A 17,609-nucleotide genomic window follows, 5' to 3' on the forward strand; every position below is an offset into this window, starting at 1 on the left:
GTGTCCTGGAGCTACTGCCACAGGGATGCTCCCCCCCACCCCCAACACACACACCAGACCCGACATCACTTAGATGTGACAGCTATATGGGAGCCATCCCTGCCTCCCACATCTGCATTACACCTGCCACTTCTTACAGCCGGGTCTGGGGCACACAGCAGAGCCTTGCTCCAGGGGGAGAGCTTGGGCTAGAGTTCTTTTCACTTAACTCCCAGGTTGTGACTACAGTTAGTCCTGGAGTCTGGTTGGAATTAGGCCCAACCCCCAAGCCATGGAGGGAATTATTAAGAAGATGTGACTGTGCATGATTCCTTGGATCCTCACCTAGGTCTCAGTAAGTGCTCACGGGAAATAAAAATGACAAGATTCCAAAGACCCAGCCTCAGAGACTCCTATCTACCACTTGGGGGGAGTGGAGGACCTCGCATTGTACTTGGGGTGAAGGAAGAGGAGGCCACCATCCTTCAGCTCAGATACAGTTTCCACAGAGGCTTTCAGAATCTGTGTTAGTTCCCCCAGAGAACCCCAGAGAGTTGTGGTGGCAGCAAGGGATGGGGGGTGTTCTGTACCCCACATCCCCCAGTCAGTTGCCACTTTACAAATCTGAGTGTTGAGTTCATTACCTGAGAAAACTGGGTCGGGCAGGGTCCTCGCCCACCTTTGCCTCCGTCTCCTCCACGCCCTGGGACTCTCGTCAAAGCCCCTTGTGAGGTGGGTTGTCCAAGGATGCTGCTCAGGAGCAATGGCAACACATTATTCATTCATTCATCCATTTATCAAGGATCCACCAGATACCTGCATACATCCATTTCTCTTTATTTTTTTTAAGATTTATTTATTTGAGAGAGAGATTGAGCACGAACGGGGGCAGAGGCAGAGGGAGAGAGAGAATCCCAAGCAGACTCCATGCTGAGCGTGGAGCCCAGTGTGGGGCTCGATCCCAGGACCCTGAGATCAGGAGCTGGCTGCTTAACCTACTGAGCCACCCAGGCCCCCTGCATATTTTCATTGCCAAGTACTAATACACATTTTGAATTTACAAGTGCAGAAGTACGTAAAACCTAAATCCTGGGTCATAGCAGAGAACAGTAGTGTTATGTGGAAACTACCAGCACCTGTTCCAACTCTTCCCTCTTAGTCACACGGCATTTCCGAATAAGTTGCTCAGATGACTGGCTCACAGGGCCAGCTTTCATGGGGGCCCTAGAAGTTTTCCTCCCTCCAAGGGATTATTGACAAGAGTTAACAAATTTTAACAGGTTCCGAAGTCACAGGACAACTGACGGGAAGTTAAGGCAGGAAGAGCCCCAATTAGCCCCATTAACGTAACACAACAAGATGTATGCTGTCAACCAGCTGGGCCATTTGCAATTGGTAATTAGGTCCACACGGACCTAATCTCTTTACTCTCAATTTATCAACCACATCTTTTCCGTCCTGTCCACTCTGCTTGCAGAACACGCCATTAAAGCCCTATATAGCAAGCTTTTGCAACCACTGGCAACTTGGGAAAATCAACAGTTCTGCAGGTTGACCTCCTCCCCGAGAACAAATCACTGGATTTAACCAGGAGGATAGCACACCTTTTGATCGGAAGAAATATCACCATTTTTTTAAAAAAAGCATCCTAGGTAGATACGATTTATATAAAGTCCTTGGGTGACCTCCTCATACACAGAGCTTCAGTGTGTAAGATGTGTATAAGTGTATATAAGTGTATAAGATGATTATTTAGTCCACAGCTCTAGCTCAGAATAAAAGATTTTTATTCATTTATTTGAGAGAGAGAGCAGAGCAGGGGCAGGGAGACAGAGGGAGAGAATCTCAAGCAGACTCCATGCTGAGCACAGAGCCCAGTGCAGAGCTCATTCCCAGGACCCTGAGATCATGGCTTGAGCCAAAACCAAGAATCCGAAGCTTAACCCACTGAGCCACCCTGGTGCCCCTTCTATGAGGCTCCACTTCGTGGTTTGGAGGGCCTTACCATCCCAAGGGCAGCTCAGAGTTGAACTCTGCATGCACGCACACACTTGCACACTTCCTGTCCTAAATCTAAATTCTAGTAAATTATATCTGCACACTCAGATTCCCAAATCAGGTAGTGAAAGTAGCATATTGGAGGCACAGCAGGCCAGCTCTGGTTTGTCTGAATTTGGATTATTTGCAACTAGGGCCAGCACTTCCAGGCTGTCACCTCCTCTTTGGCCATGCCCCCTAGGCTGCTCCCTTCCTCCTGGACCACCTCTGCCCCTCCCCTCCCCTGGCTCTGTCTCAAGGTTACACACAGGCCCTCTGCCCTAACCCAAGAGTCTCACCAGCCTGATGAATAGGAACCATCTGAGCAAATTTTAAATAAACCAAAAGCTTTCCGGGATGCCTGGGTGGCTCCATGGTTGAGCGTCTGCCTTTGGCTTGGTCATGATCCCGGAGTACTGGGATCCAGTTCCGTATCAGGTTCCCTGCAGGGAGCCTGCTTCTCCCTCTGCCTATGTCCCTCCCTCTCCCTCTGTGTCTCTCATGAACAAGTAAATAAAATATTTTATAAATTCATACATATATACATACCGAAAGATTTCTATCCTCTCCCCCAAGAGATTCTGACTCCGCAGGGCCAAGGTGGGACCTCCCCCACTGTGGATACTGTTGTTGATTCCGTCTGAACCCCAGTGAGCAGCAAGAGGGACTAGGTTGCTTTGTAACTCCCCAAAGTTTGGGACCCCTGTTCTACAAGGCAACGATGGTACCGTATGTATTTGTGCATAATGGTGGTCACTACACACACACGTTTGTACACAGGCACGCACGCATATGCATGCGTGCATACATAGGCACACACACCTGTCCGTGCACACATACACACACATATGTTACTTCTGGGACACCTGAGCCCAGGTCATCCCTGACACATGGCTTTCGGTTGCCTCTACAAGGAATGTTCACCGAACAGTCACTCCCTGCTCCCTCCACGCCAGCCCCCAGCTCCCTTCTCCTGGTCCTTGCAGCAGGCTCCTTAGTGGTCTCTGGGGATGCAGAGCAGAGTCATGAGTTCTCAACACCCTCAGTCACTCCGTCGAAAGCTCAGACCTCTCAGCTCGAGGAGCCGTGTTCACCAGGTATCAGGCTCCCCCTCCAACAGCCACGTCACAGAGGCACCCTTCACCACGCGCACATCTTGATGCGAACTCTTTGTTCCCAGGTGGAGTTCCTTTCTTTCTTTCTTTCTTTCTTTCTTTCTTTCTTTCTTTCTTTCTTTCTTTCTTTCTTTCTTTCTTTCTTTCTTTCGATAGTCACACACACATAGAGAGAGAGAGAGAGGCAGAGACACAGGCAGAGGGAGAAGCAGGCTCCATGCACCGGGAGCCCGATGTGGGACTCGATCCCCGGTCTCCAGGATCGCGCCCTGGGCCAAAGGCAGGCGCCAAACCGCTGCGCCACCCAGGGATCCCTGGAGTTCCTTTCTTAATCTAAAAGGAAGTCACTGGGATCCCTGGGTGGCGCAACGGTTTGGCGCCTGCCTTTGGCCCAGGGCGCGATCCTGGAGACCCAGGATCGAATCCCACATCAGGCTCCCGGTGCATGGAGCCTGCTTCTTCCTCAGCCTGTGTCTCTGCCTCTCTCTCTCTCTCTCTCTCTGTGACTATCATAAAAAAAAAAAATAAAAAAAAAATAAAAAAAATAAAAAAAATAAAAGGAAGTCACTAAATTTCAGGTACGAATGTTTTGAGGATCACTTTTCCTGGAAGGAAACACCAGCTTACACGTGCCCTGGAGTCCGTGGGATGGTCCCTTTTACTGCTCCTTCACTAGTTTTGGAAATAATCATCAAAAAACAAAGCAAAACAAAAAACAAAAACTCAGCTGATTTGATTATGTTCTCTTACTATGTTTTTATTTTTCAAGTCTTTGGATACTGGCAAAATTGAGCATTTTTCGCATGTATTGCTCATGTGATTTTTTTCCTCTGTCATCTGAACTTTCGAATATTAAGTTTCACCTTTCTCTAATAAAACCTTTTTCCTGACTTAGTGGTCCCAAAGTGTGGTCCCTGGACCAGTGGCATCAGCATCACCCAAGACCTTGTTTAAAATCCAAATTCTCAGGGAACTGGGGTGGCTCGGTCAGTTAAGTACTTGCCTTCATCTCCAGTCATGATCTCAGGGTCCTGGGATCGAGCCCTGCCTTGGGCTCTCTGCTCAATGGCGTGTCTGCTTCTCCCTCTCCCTCTGCCTCTGTGATCTCTCCTGTTCTCTTTCTCTCTCTCAAATAAATAAAATCTTAAAAAAGAAAAATCCAAATTTACAGGCCGGACCCAGACCTATGAACCAAAAACTATGGCAGTAGGCCCAGCACTCTGCTCTAACAAGCCATCCAGACTCCAAGCTACCCTACCCTAGACTGAGTGGTGGAGAATCATCTTGAACCCAGGTGCACAACAGGAGGGACCCCCCCCCCCTCCTTGCATGACACCAGTCTTAGCACAGAGAAGAAGATTGCACACTCTGACACTAGCGTGCCTGAGGTTGTAGCCTGGCTCTACCAGTTACTTCCTGTGTAATTTCCGACAGATGGGTTAATCTCTCTGAGCCTCAGTTTCTTCAACCAAATAGGGATAGGGACAAAATAGGGCTAATCATATAATCTACTAAAAAAAAATCATATAACCTACTGCATAGATTTATTTAAAGGATTACAGGGATCCCTGGGTGGTGCAGCGGTTTAGCGCCTGGGCGTGATCCTGGAGACCCGGGATCGAATCCCACATCGGGCTCCCGGTGCATGGAGCCTGCTTCTCCCTCTGCCTGTGTCTCTGCCTCTCTCTCTCTCTCTCTCTCTGTGACTATCATAAATAAATAAAAATAAAAAAAAAAATAAAGGATTACAGTTTCAATACATGTTAAGCACTTAACTGTTCCTAGCACACAACACTTAATAAATGTTAGGTACGGCTGCTACCACTGTGGCCATTAAAACTGTCACATGCTCATGGGCCTGAGGCCTGGAAGAGATAAGGTCTGATCTTAAAGAAACTTGGCCCTCAGGAAGCCAAGGAGGACTTATAATACATATAAACACAATGCCCCTCCTCTTGTTCCCACCCCCTTAAAAAAATATATATGCTTCTCCCTCCTCTGCCGAGCCAACCCAGCCTTCTCAGACTCACGGGCCCTCCCTCCCCTTTCGGTGCTGATAGAAGGAACAGGAGACTCTGCTCTTGAACTCTTGAATTTGGGTATACTGCATATCTCTAATGGTTACAAATGGGTTTGTAAGTCTATGCATTTTTATAACATTCTTTCTCTTAAAGCAACCTCCTTCTCACTGAAGGTCACTAGGAGTCTTTTTTGTTTGTTTGTTTGTTTGTTTGTTTGTTTGTTTGTTTGGTTTTAGTGGAGGTCCCATCATTCAGTGTGTTTTGGAAATACTCATAAGACTAGGTTAGATGGGACGCCTGGGTGGCTCAGTGGTTGAGCATCTGCCTTCGGCTCAGGGTGTGATCCTGGGATCTGGGATTGAGTCCCAATCCCATGGGATTGAGTCCATGAGTCCCTGCATGGAGCCTGCTTCTCCCTCTGTCTGGGTCTCTGCCACACCGCCCCCTCTGTGTCTCTCATGAATAAATAATCTTAAAAAAAAAAAAAAGACTAGGTTAGACACATGAGCTCATGCTACTGTGGGTGATGAATCTTCACGGGCAAGAAATCGCATATAGAGTTTCCTGGAGATTTTGACTCCACTGCCCCTTAGTAAAGGAATATCTCCCAGGGTCAGTGTTCCGTGGAGAACACTTTGCGGAATGTTGTCTTGCAGCAAAAGGAAAAGGAATCCCAAGATCGGGATGACTTGTTGATGGATGGGTTAAAGACAAACCCGGTGTTGTATAAGAACATTTTATATAGGAAAGTATAGAGTTTTTCTCTTTAAATAAGTAGCAAACTACTTTAGGGGCAGGGGTGTTTTCTGTGTTTCCCAAGAAAGACAGTGAATCTTCCTTGCTTTAGAAAAATGAATTGATCCTCTTCTGCCCTACTACACCCTACGTGAGACTCTACTGTGATACTCATTTGGTATTTTCCCACAGGAGAGACTTGCCAAGTTTTCCCAAGACTGGGCAATTATTGGAGAACGAGGAAGCCGTGATCTCTTCACGCTACTCTCCTCTCTGTGAATATTTCCAGATATTGATCTCGTTCACAGATGACTCGTACCTGGGTCATACCTGGGTCGTCTCATCTTTCCTACTCGAGAGAATTGAAAAATGCTGTCAACCTCACTTCTTTCTCTCTCTCTCTCTCTCTTTCTCTCTTTCTCTCTCCCTCTCCCTCACCCTACCCCCCTGTTCCTTCCCTCGCCCTCCAGGAACCTTCTGCATCATTTCACTGTGCACCTGTGTGGCCGGAATCAACTTCGAGCTGTCACGCTACCCACGCTACCTGTATGGACTCCCCGATGACATCAGCCACGGCTATGGATGGTCCATGTTCTGTGCATGGGGGGGCCTGGGCCTCACGCTAATCTCGGGATTCTTCTGTACCTTGGCCCCTTCTGTCCAACCTGTCCCGAGGACCAACTGCCCTAAATCCAGACCCGAGAATGGGACAGTGTGCTAAAAAACAAACCCATACATATATATATATATAAATATATATATAATATACATATATAAAACAAAACTAACTCAAGATGATGCCAGTGCCAAGGTAGAGTTGAGTTGGCTCAGGCACCCGCATCTCGTTGGACTTTGTGTTGCCTCATCACCGAGATGGGGAAAGCATTCCCATCATGTGGCTCTTCCATCACTTCTTAACTTTTGGCTCCATGGTGTCTTGAAGACAGAACGAACATCGCCACCCGTGATAGCGTCCTGATTCCTGTCACTCATGAGGATGGGGTGACGGGCAGGGAAGGGACAGTGCCAGTGTTCTGAAGCGGCACGGAAACAGAGAGGAGGTGCCGTCCGTGGGGCCAGCAGTGAGGACACCACCCCAACACCGATCATACCGCAGAGAAACGAAGCCCTTAGTTCGTAGAATGTAACCAGATCTTTGAGGTCATTTGCAGAACCACTTCTCCTGATCTTCCTGTTCTGATTCCCTCCCTGACCCACCAGCGACACGCAAGACGTGGAGGAGAAAACGACCGACAAGAAAGTTTTCTCTTTGTTGCCAAACTTTTGGACAAAGTGGTAGAGGTGGGAAGGGGGAGAGAACAAATGTGCTGAGAGGCAAGATCCACGTCAATAAAAGGACACTTCAGTGGATGCTCAGAAAACCCAGTCTTACCTTCCAGCTGCCTTACACTCAGTTAAACAAGAGGCCGCCCTGCCCCTGACCCCACCTGCACTCCTGCGAGGGCAGATCGGAGCCTCGGAGTAACGCTGTGATGTGCGCGTGTGCGTGTGCATGCGTGTGTGCGTGTGTGCGAGACTACTCCCGGTGGATTCCTTTACCCCTTTTCACCTTTTCAAATGGAAATACTGCATCATGACTGTTGTCTCCATCATTTGTGGTCATTTCGTGGCCCAGGCCGGAGGCCCGAGACCAAGGAAGAATAACGAGGGCCAAGCCAGTGCGGGTGCCCGTTCCGTAGCTTCAGATCCCTGGAGTGTGTGTGTGTGTGTGTGTGTGTGTGGTGGATGTTCCCTGAGTGTGGGGTTTTATTGTTTGTGTTGCATTTTTCTATTATTTGTATGTGCAGCTGAAATTCCCAGAGAGCAGAACCGAGAACAAAACCACTGGGCCGAGGGCCCCATGGTCCGTCACGTCACAGTTCTGGGATGCCACAGGATTTAGTCCTCTAAATCTGGAAGTTCAAGACAAAGCTGGGCACAAAAGCCATGAGAGAAGAGGGGGAACACGGTTCAGGAGGGAGAAGGGACGTTGCCTCTGTTGCTGTTGTACAAGTACGTATACCAAACCAGACCTTCACTCCCCATCATGGAAGCTGTCCTTTGTCACTGGACATCTACCCCTTTCCTAGGGGCAACCTCTGTACAGATGAAAGAAAATGGGTCCCATGCAGAGAAAGCACCTCCATGTCCCATGGGCTCGAGTTTGTATGATATTGTGTAAATTAATGGAGAACTCTTGACTCTTTCCATCTTCTTCCTTTTCCTCTTGATATTCAAGGCCATGCATCCCAAAATAGCCGTCTTAGTGGCTAGCACCCAAACAGAGGTGGCACAAATCCAGCCCAGTGTCTCAAGCTCACTTGAGCAAATTGGCCCTGCAGGTGTTGGCAAACCACGAAGTCAGCCAGAGTCGTGGAAGCTGTAGGGATGAGAGTCTGCTGGGAAGAGTGGGCAGGAGCAGCTGACCATCACCTCGGTGACCCTGCTGCAGCTGAGCAGCCTTGGGGAGGCAAAAAGTGAATCCCTAGGCTGTACAGTCATGGGTCAAGCATGTAGCTGAGAGTTCAGTTGCTTCATAAATAAATGTGCTTTGGGCACTTTGCCAACAGCTCAATAGCCTTCCTTCCCGTCCAAGCACCTGTTCCATCTCCCTGTCTTCTGATCTGTCTTCCTACCAGTCCTCACCTTTCCTCACCCACTAACCACCTCTCCCTCCTCCACCCACAAGGCTACAAGTCCTGCCTGCCTCCTCATCTGCTCTTTTGGACAGTGTGTGTGTGTGTGTGTGTGTGTGTGTGTGTGTGTGTGTGTCTGTGTGTGTGTCTGTGTGTAATGCACATCCACATAGGACATCCCATGTGCATGAATGGCCTGAATGAGGGTCTCTGTAAAAGTGTAGCTCTCTGGTGCATTTTCTGTGTGTTTGTGTCAATATAACCTGGATGCAGCTGTGGGTATACCACTCAAGGCTTCCTTCCCAGTGACATTGGTCAGCTTCTGCAAAAGATCTCGTGTGTGTGCCTCTTGTATGGGTGTGCTGAGAGATGAGGGGTAAGGTGTGGAGCAGGAAATGCTAGTACCTTCCAATCGGGCTTCTAAGGATTTTTAAAATAAAGGGTTTATTCTATAGGAAGAGAACTCATTTTCAAGAAAACCCAATTTTTCTATTGTATACAGAATTTTTAAAATTTTTTCCTTGACGAGTTGCGTTTCCCCCTTCTAGGCATACTAGGGCTTGAGCAAGAGTGAGAAGCAGCTCAGATTGAGAGGCCTTGTGTCTTCCTGCCAAGTATCTTGAGTGGGCTCTGCCCAGCAGGGAGAGGCAGGGGCCCACGAGTATCTGTTTGAGGCCAGAGGGCTTGTCTGTGGCCAGACCCAAACTCCAGCTGTTTTCCAGCAGGAAAATGGGGGAAAAAAATTCTAAAGGGGGCAACTTGCTATCGCTTAAACTTTTCTTAAGTAGCCATGTTTGAAGATACTGCTTCACCGGCCTGTGACTATTTATACCTTCTTTTTTTAAATCCCATGCTTGCCAGAAATGGATCAGCCACTCTTTCCAGCTACTCATCTTTATGATCGATCCTTAATACCGCTTACTGTGTCCCTTCAATACTTTCCTGAAGTGTTAAGAGATTCCTAAGAAAGAAGTCAACCACCTGGGCTTAACTCACCATCAGGAAAACAGGAGCTTTGAGCTGCTGCTTTGGTAGTGGGGCTGGGTAGGAACAGATACACGCTGAGGTCTGATCCTGCTTGGGACCAATTCAAAGCGTAAGCCACATGACCAGAATGGAAGCCCCATACACATGGCAAGTCCTTTCCCCGGTGACCTTGACCCCTCCAACATAGGGATCCAGGTTAAGACCTGCTGCCCCACACTATCACTGGTGCAGTGGTTTGGCTGATGGAGAAGGAGGGGGCAGAGAAGGAGAAGGAGGCTGGAGCCCCTGCCAATTTCAAGGTCAAAGTAGAACCCAACCTTCTGATGGGATTTAGGGTTAGCAGCCTCATTAAAGCCCCAGCCCCGACCCCAGGTCAAGTGTAATTTCTTACAGATTGTGCATGCAAGGTCTCTGACCATGTATGTGTTCTGAGCTCTGTGCGAGGCGACTTTCATTTCCCTCCTTACCCTACGAGATTGAGGATTCAGGCAAGTGGAGTGTCTGCCTGGGAAGAGGTCCTATCTCTTTTTCTCCCTACTTTGAGAGCTTTGGTTTCTTTGTGTTTCCTTTTCCTCTCTCTCTCCACTCACTTCCACTTTCCTTCTGCATCAATTTAAAGTAGTTGATCAATTAGAATAGTTTAGGAATCTGTTTCTGGAGACGCTCATACTCTTCAAGTAGCCCCCTTCCTCATTTGTTGTGGCTGTGGGCTTCCAGAGGAGATCAGTGGCTTCCTGGCATAAAAATATAAAACAGAATTTTTTTTAATGTGCCTATTCCAGCCTCAATCCTTCTGAAAGCCTTTCAATAACTATATCCTTTCAGCTTCAGGGATCATAAAGTTAGGAAGACTCAACATCTCCACCAAATAAAGACAAAGCCTTCCTTGATCACATGTCCATATGCAGCACCCTGAGCCCGTTCTGGCATCTTCTCTTGTTGGGAGGGGGGTGGTATCCCCTAACAGTGTTTTCCCTTCCTTTTGTAAGGGGAGACAATATCCTGGAACTCTTGAGTATGGATGGGCCCTACCTCATAACAGTCATCCACAGTCATGAGAAGAGATCTCAAATGAACCATGTGTAGTTCTGATTTAATGGGGTGTGTGCTGCTTAGATCCCTAATGCTGCCCACCTGAGTCAGACTCAGAATAATGAAATCAAGTACAATACCCAGAGCCATTGACTCTGTCTTCACCTGACATATTCTGGGAGCATTAATTAACTGGTTTTCATGTATCTGAGGGGAGAGAGCGGGAAGAAATACACTCTGGTCATCTTTGGGGTAGTTTGTGTGGGTTGCTTGGCTGATTCTTACAGCTAAAGGGAAGCTGCCTTTTCTGAGAATTTTCCTTCCACTCCAGGGGCTGACCATCCCAGTGGACAAATCCAGCCCCTTCCAGGGAAATATGATGAGTCATAGTGAGAGGTGATTTCACTGTGTTTAGAAATCATGGGTGCATACCAGGCAGGTTGGCTTCCATGCCATCTTCTAGCTGGTATCCAATAAAGTAAGGGGACAGGTTTTTAAACAAGCCCACCTGAGTTGATAGACACAAAAGATTCTGGTGTCTCTCAAAGCAGTCAACTCGGTGGGCTTTGTTTGCACTCTTTCCATTGATGCCTCCATGGTGCAAAATGTCTCCTAAAACATTATTGTTAGTTCATAGATTACATTGTTATTGGCTGTTGGATTACTTTTTCTGAACAATAGGAAACTGTAGAAAATTAGAAAAATAAAGTACAAAAAAAAAAGACTAAAGGATTGTTTATAATTCCATCACTCAGGGGCGTCATGATGGTCACAGCCCCAGCACTTCCACGGTCAGTGGTTGTCTTGGGTTGGCAACTGGGGCTAGGAATGTAGTCCCAGCCCGCAGAACCGCACTGGTCTGCATGGACTTGACCCTGTGTTCATAACAGAAGGAGCACAGGGCTCTGAGCCCCGAAAGACCACAGAGAGACTTTTTGAAAAAGTCAGTGCCAGAGCTTAGAGATGAGCAGAACAGAGTAAAAAGATTCCTGCTTTGGTATTTTCTTTCTTTCTTTCTTTCTTTCTTTCTTTCTTTCTTTCTTTCTTCTTCTTTCTTTCTTTCTTTCTTTCTTCTTTCTCTTTCTTTCTTTCTTCTTTCTTTCTCTCTTTCTTTCTTTTTCTTTCTTTCTCTCTTTCTTTTTTTCTTTCTTTCTTTCTTTCTTTCTTTCTTTCTTTCTTTCTTTCGAGTGCTTTCTCAACCTAATTATAGGTGTAAGAGCACTGAAGCCAGAGTAACTCACTAATTAAGCTGCACATCTATAGTGCAGTTACTGTAAAGTTCATTTCAGCTCTGCACTAAATGATTTGTGACTCTGGGCACTGTGTCTTCTCCATACTTGAACTTCCTCATCCACAAAATGAGGATAGTGATAACACTTTACCTCATGGTATATTAAGGGTGACAAGGAAATTGCAAAGTGATTTGCAAACATGACGTGTCACATAAATTACGCATTGTTCAAATGATCCTGCAGCAGCAGAGCCCCCATCATGTGGAATTCTTCTGTGTGATGTCTGGTCCTCACTGCTGGAAGGACAATTGGGAGTGAGCGGTCATCTTGGCCACCAGATAGGGCCGTTCAATACAGCTTCAGCATGTGGGATTGTTTTATCATTCGAGTCCCTCACAGAGGTTGGCTCCTTAATTTACCCATTCTCAGGCTTCCTTCCTTTTGTCCAAAGCCAATTTTGCAAAGGGCACTCTTAATCCCTCTCGATTATTCCCAGAGGTCACGGAATGAGTAAACCATCTGAAGCAAGTAGCATATATGAGCTAATACAGTTAACTATTAAGCAAGGCATGGGGTCAATGCCTTTTTTTTTTTCTCTTTTCTTCAAACATGATTTGTGGCTGTACATGCCCTAGCAGTGGGAACAGATCAGGGTCTGAAACATTTTTTAATGGTCTTTTAAGTTTAAGATGGGAACCAGTTTCAAAGAACTGGAATCTTCTTTCTCTTGTCAGTTGGTAAAGCAGATGGCTTCATCAAAAGCATATGGGTGCTCATAGGAAGTCCTTTGGATGGTGCATGCACTAGGAGATGTTCTGGGTGTGATCCTATTTGGGAAAAACTGAATCCTAGGTTCTAGACAAGAATGCACTTCCAAAAGGGTCTGCACACTTTGTGCTTTGCAGGGGATCTGGTTTCAATGTTACAGTGAGACCTTCTCTAAGAGAAGTCCAAGTCCTTGCTCACTATAAGGATAGGGCCCAACCAAGAATGGGGGGGACTACCCAACCACAGGGGGTGTTTGTTCACTCTTGAGAAGCAGAAAATTGGGTGTAAGCATGGAGGGGTGCACAGTGGTAGCTCAAACCTGGCCTCACTTTGACAGATGCCAACTTTGGCAACTGTAATCCTATTCTTCATTTCCAAGGACTGAGTGTTGCTCCTTGGGGAACTCTTGTGTCTCTCTCTCCTGTCTCCCCTGACTCCCTCCGGCCAAACCTCTCCCTTCTTTCCCCATCGCCTGGAGACCCTCTCAAGCCTGAATGTTTTGGTGTGTCTGTGTCGTTGTGGATGTGATGATGCCTTTCACATAGGGAGCTTTCACTAACTCATTCTCAAACTACTTTCCCACTCCCACCCATGGTGTGACTGTTTTAGATCTAAGACTATTTGTAAAAATGTACAAATAAAAGTGGAAACTGAAAATAAGGGGGAGGGTATTGAGACTAGACACACGCATTGACGTAGCCCTCAGTTTTTGGAGGACTTACGTAGACTGCCCTAGAATCCTGACTCCAGGTGGGATTTGAAGGGAAGGAAGCCGTTGGCACAGGAGTTGTTTTTGTTTTTTTGTTTTTTTTTCTTTTCTGGTTGCTTCTCTTGACAGTCACTAGTGTCTGCTTGGGACCCTCTGTTCTAAAGCTTTTTGCCTTTAAAGTAAAATATATTTTCCAGAAAGTCAAAGCAAGTCATCCAAGTCTGAAGGGCGAAGGTCATCACGAAGGTCACCGCAAAGACCTGATCCTGAGTTCGCATTCGTAGCTTTGTCACTGGCTCACGGGGGGTCTCAGGCGAGTCTTGTTACCTCACTGTCTCTGTGTCCTCTCAGCCAAATGGGGAGCAGGGGGGTCCTGGGGCCCCTGGGGCACCACGTCTCCTTGGCCATTCTGCTGCTATCCTTAGAGGCTTCTGCCCACGCAGGTGCGTGTGCTTCCCCCCTGGAGGTCCGTTTGGAGAGTTTTATTCCCTGCTCCTCTTGCCCCTCTCACTCCGCAGAAAGTAACCTCAAGCTAACAGCCAGTTTGTGCTCCAGTCCAAAGCCTTTGATCTACCTTTTTGTTCTCAGATGCCTTTTCCCACCCACTTTGCCATTCTCATTTTACTATCCTGACGGAGTTTTGCCAGCTGGGGTAGGAGAGTATCAAAGGAGATGGTGCCTGTGAGTTGCCTTTGTAATCTGTGACTCACTGTACAAACATGGCTTGTGATGTCAGAAGCAGGGAGGCTGGCTAAGGGATGCTGCCAAGCAAAAGGGAGACAGCCCTGGTGGGTGGTGGGGTACGGGCCGTGGGCAGCAGACGTGAGTTGCCTATGGAGGTAAGATAAAGAAAGCTTTGGGAAGGGGTAATGGGAGAATCACCAGAGCATCCTCAGCATGGCAGGGATGAAACAGGAAGCCCTGAGAGGCAGGGAAGTAGCAGGAAGTAGGAAAGAAGGACGGGGAATCCTACAGCACAAGGAGGTGCCTCCCCTCGGACTGAGAAGATGAGGTGCCCTGAGGTGGGGCCTGTAATCCAAGCCTTCCTCCTTTCTGATGGTCCGCAGTGATCATCACTCCGGGACGGGTGTCAGGAAGGCAATTTAGACCAGTGCTGTCCAACAGAGATAGAATGTAAGCCGCATATGCAATTTTAAATATCCTAGTGGCCCCAGTTTTAAAAGTCCAAATAAACAGTTGAAAGTAATTTTAACACATGTTTCCACCCAACATGCCAAAACTATTATTTTAACGTGGAATCAATATAAAACATTACTGAGATATCTTACATCCGTTTTCTTTTAATGAAGTCTTTGAAATCCAATGGGCACTTTATTTTTAGAAAGCATTGCAGTTTGGACCAGGCACATCTCCAGTGTTCAACAGCCACACATGGCACCTGGCTACCATATAGGACAGCAAAGATTGAGACTCTTTGTTAAGATGTCTAATCGGACCCCCTCCCCCATGAGTCACTCGGGTCTCCCAGGTGATAGAGGCCAGAGGTTGGCATTGGCCCAGAGAAGAGCACAGCAGGGGCAGCCAGTCTGTTATCCTAACCCCTGAAATTCTGCTTCACCTGCTTAGTCAGAGAGGACTATTGCTTGTCAAATACAAGTCACCTGTGCCCCACAGGGTGTCAGCACTGCCCCTGGGCATGGCGCCAATGACTCCTCGAAGTTCTAGAGGCTAGAGCAGGTCACTTTCTTCAGCTATGAGAGCACCAACTTATCCCTATGCACATGCCCTTTATCGTACAGTGGTGAGGGGGGCTAGACAGGCCTCCTCTTGGTCAAGAATAATGAACACACCATTTTGTCATCTAGTCCAATCACCTGCTAAGAACATCTCACCAATATTCGGAGCTGTTCCTTTCAGCCCCTTAATTTCCTTACATTTGTATCTTTAAGTCAAGTGCTAAAAGGGGATCCGCTGGAGAGAGCAGTGACCACAGGCAAGACTGGGTTTTCTAGGAGGTGGTGGTGATGACAGATTCTGTCCTTTGCACTGGGACTCAGGCCGCCACTGCTTATCTGTCCTCCCTGACTAGAGACCTTCCTTAGATGCGAAGAAACCTCTTTTGTGTGGGGTGGGGGTGGGTGGGGAAGAAGACAGTTTTCCAAGATCTTAGCACAGAGAACAGGATAAAATGCAAGCAAGCCACCCCTGGGCGTACTCAAAGCATTTCAAAGAGCCAGTATGACAAGATTTAACTCATTTAAAATAGAACATTCTGAGTCCTGTGTTACCAAGCGAAAGAAAATGAGCCCCTTTGGTGAGTATGTTTTCTATATGGTCATTAGACAGGGATCATAGCTGACAAAACTCTCGAACACCTGGAGTGTTTATGGTCCACCAGATTATTGCTTGGTCAATATAGATTTCTACAAATTTACCCTTCATTTGCCTAGTGCTTTCCGACTGGTTAGACAAGGAGTGGTGTGTACTGCAGGATTCCAACACCGCCTCTGCCCTGGGAGGTAGCAAATTCCTGTGGTTATTGGTGCTAAAATAAGATTAAATATTCTGTTAATTCATTCTGATACGATGTGAATAAATGTGTTGTTTCATCTTAACAAGAATGCTACATCTTATCAGCTCTATTGTGCTGTCTGTTACTTCTCATAATTAATTAATTACAGGAAAGGTGATCCAAACCAGATCTCGAAATGATTGTACTCTTTGGAGAGGTGAATGTAACAGGGAAGTGGGAAGTGGGGGGGGGGGGGGATGAAAAGGGAAATTACCAGGTTCCCGTGATTTTTGCAAGGACTGAGGAAGCAGAGAGCATTTGGGGGACTTCACTGACACTCCATCTTGCAATTTTCTTTTTCAAATTGGCAGAAATATTGTCTTTCCATCGATCGAAGAAAAAAAAAGTGTCTGGTAATTAATTCAATGACTTGTTCATGGAAAAAAATAAAATAAATAATCTGTCAGTTGTGGAATGTAAACTGATTAAACAATTAAATAAAGAAGATCATGTTGTGTGTTTTAAGTAATTGTGTCTGCTTGGGGGAGAGGGGGCGATGCTGCAGTGTTTGGTGGAGAGCCATAATTTCCCCTCAGGGTAGGTATAGAAAAAAAAAATAGAACAGCTCTCTATAGATAGCAGATTGAAGACTAATCCTGGAGGAAATAGACCATAAACATTTCAAGAAATGTGTAAGCCAAAGGTACGTGCTTTTAGAGTTTGGTGAGAGCAGGATTTGGAGAGTAATACAGAAGAGAATAAGAAGGAAACTATGGTTCTTTTTCTCCTTTGTTGGTATTAGTAACTTTTTGAAGAAAGCTTTGTAAGATGCTGGAATGGCTGGTTATGTTCTAAGCCCTAAGCCTCTTTCCCAGCCGTCAGCGAGGAGAGAGACTTCTCTCTCAGCCTTCATCATCTCTGCCCCTCGCTTAGAATCACAGTTCCCATCCACCCATGTGCCTTTTAAAAGTTTCTGGCTCCTTCCCCGGGGAGGACAGCTCGGAAAGAAGACAGTGGGAGGCACATGCGTGTTAAAGGGCATTATGTGTCAGTCGACATTGCGAAGTTTTAAGCAAAAGAAACTGGCTCCATCTGGTGCAAGTGGAAAAGTAATTTACTGAAAAGCATGAAGCCCATAGCAGAGGCAGGAGGAAGCAGCTAGAGAGCCAGAGTCACACCCCAGGCTAACCCGGACTCCTGCCAATGCTGCTGTGGGACTCCCCGAGACCCTCCGGGGCTGCCTCTGCCACCACCTTCACCTCAATGGGCTCCCGGGTCCCTCCACCCTTCAGGGGGTAGCCCCAGAGTCAGAATCTTAGGTGAGTGCACCAGCCCAGGGGGTGCAGGAAACAGGCCCAGAGCCTCTTATTTCTGTCTCTGGTGGTAAGCTCTGCCTCCCACCAGATCAGATAGTTCTCCAGACACAGGAGGAGCCATATGATGCTGGGCAGACCAAAAGGGGGAGGATCCCGCATTGAGAGTGTCCCTGCATCTTTGTGGTGCATCCGAGTAGTGGTCGAGCAGGCAAGTGTCTAATCTTCATGATTGTCGCTGGTGCCATGGCTCAGAGCCTCTGGCAAAAGATGTGCATAGTGCTGGACATTGTCCTGGAAGACCTGCATAGATGTAACCTGAAAAAGGAACACTCATGTAGGCAGTGGAATTTAAAAAGAAAAAGATCAAGAATTATCATCATCACCTTGGAGGCAATGGAAATGAGCAGTAAACCGTTTCAAAAAGTAAGTACGGGTCAAAGGTAAGTAAGTGCCTTACAGAATGGGTGGGGAAGGGTCATAAGTAGAGAAAGACTCGGAGCAACGGGAGGCCAGAATCCTAAGCCCCCCTCCCCTCTTGGTTGTCACGTCCTTTGGAAGAAAGAGAGCAT

The 17,609-nt window shown here is 47.1% G+C and overlaps 1 protein-coding gene across 1 annotated transcript in view; it reads left to right on the top strand.

The window, feature by feature from the left end:
- The window catches only part of TMEM178B (transmembrane protein 178B), a 345,331-nt gene extending 329,082 nt beyond the window's left edge, over positions 1 to 16,249 (top strand). Inside the window, exon 4 of the mRNA XM_041753440.1 lies at positions 6,358 to 16,249. Coding sequence (XP_041609374.1) covers positions 6,358 to 6,608 — 251 coding nt within the window. The 3' untranslated portion in view covers positions 6,609 to 16,249. The remainder of the gene's footprint in view (positions 1 to 6,357) is intronic.
- Positions 16,250 to 17,609: the final 1,360 nt, after the last annotated feature.

The sequence above is a fragment of the Vulpes lagopus genome, chromosome 4 (genome assembly GCF_018345385.1).
Source record: "Vulpes lagopus strain Blue_001 chromosome 4, ASM1834538v1, whole genome shotgun sequence".
Lineage (NCBI taxonomy): Eukaryota > Metazoa > Chordata > Mammalia > Carnivora > Canidae > Vulpes > Vulpes lagopus.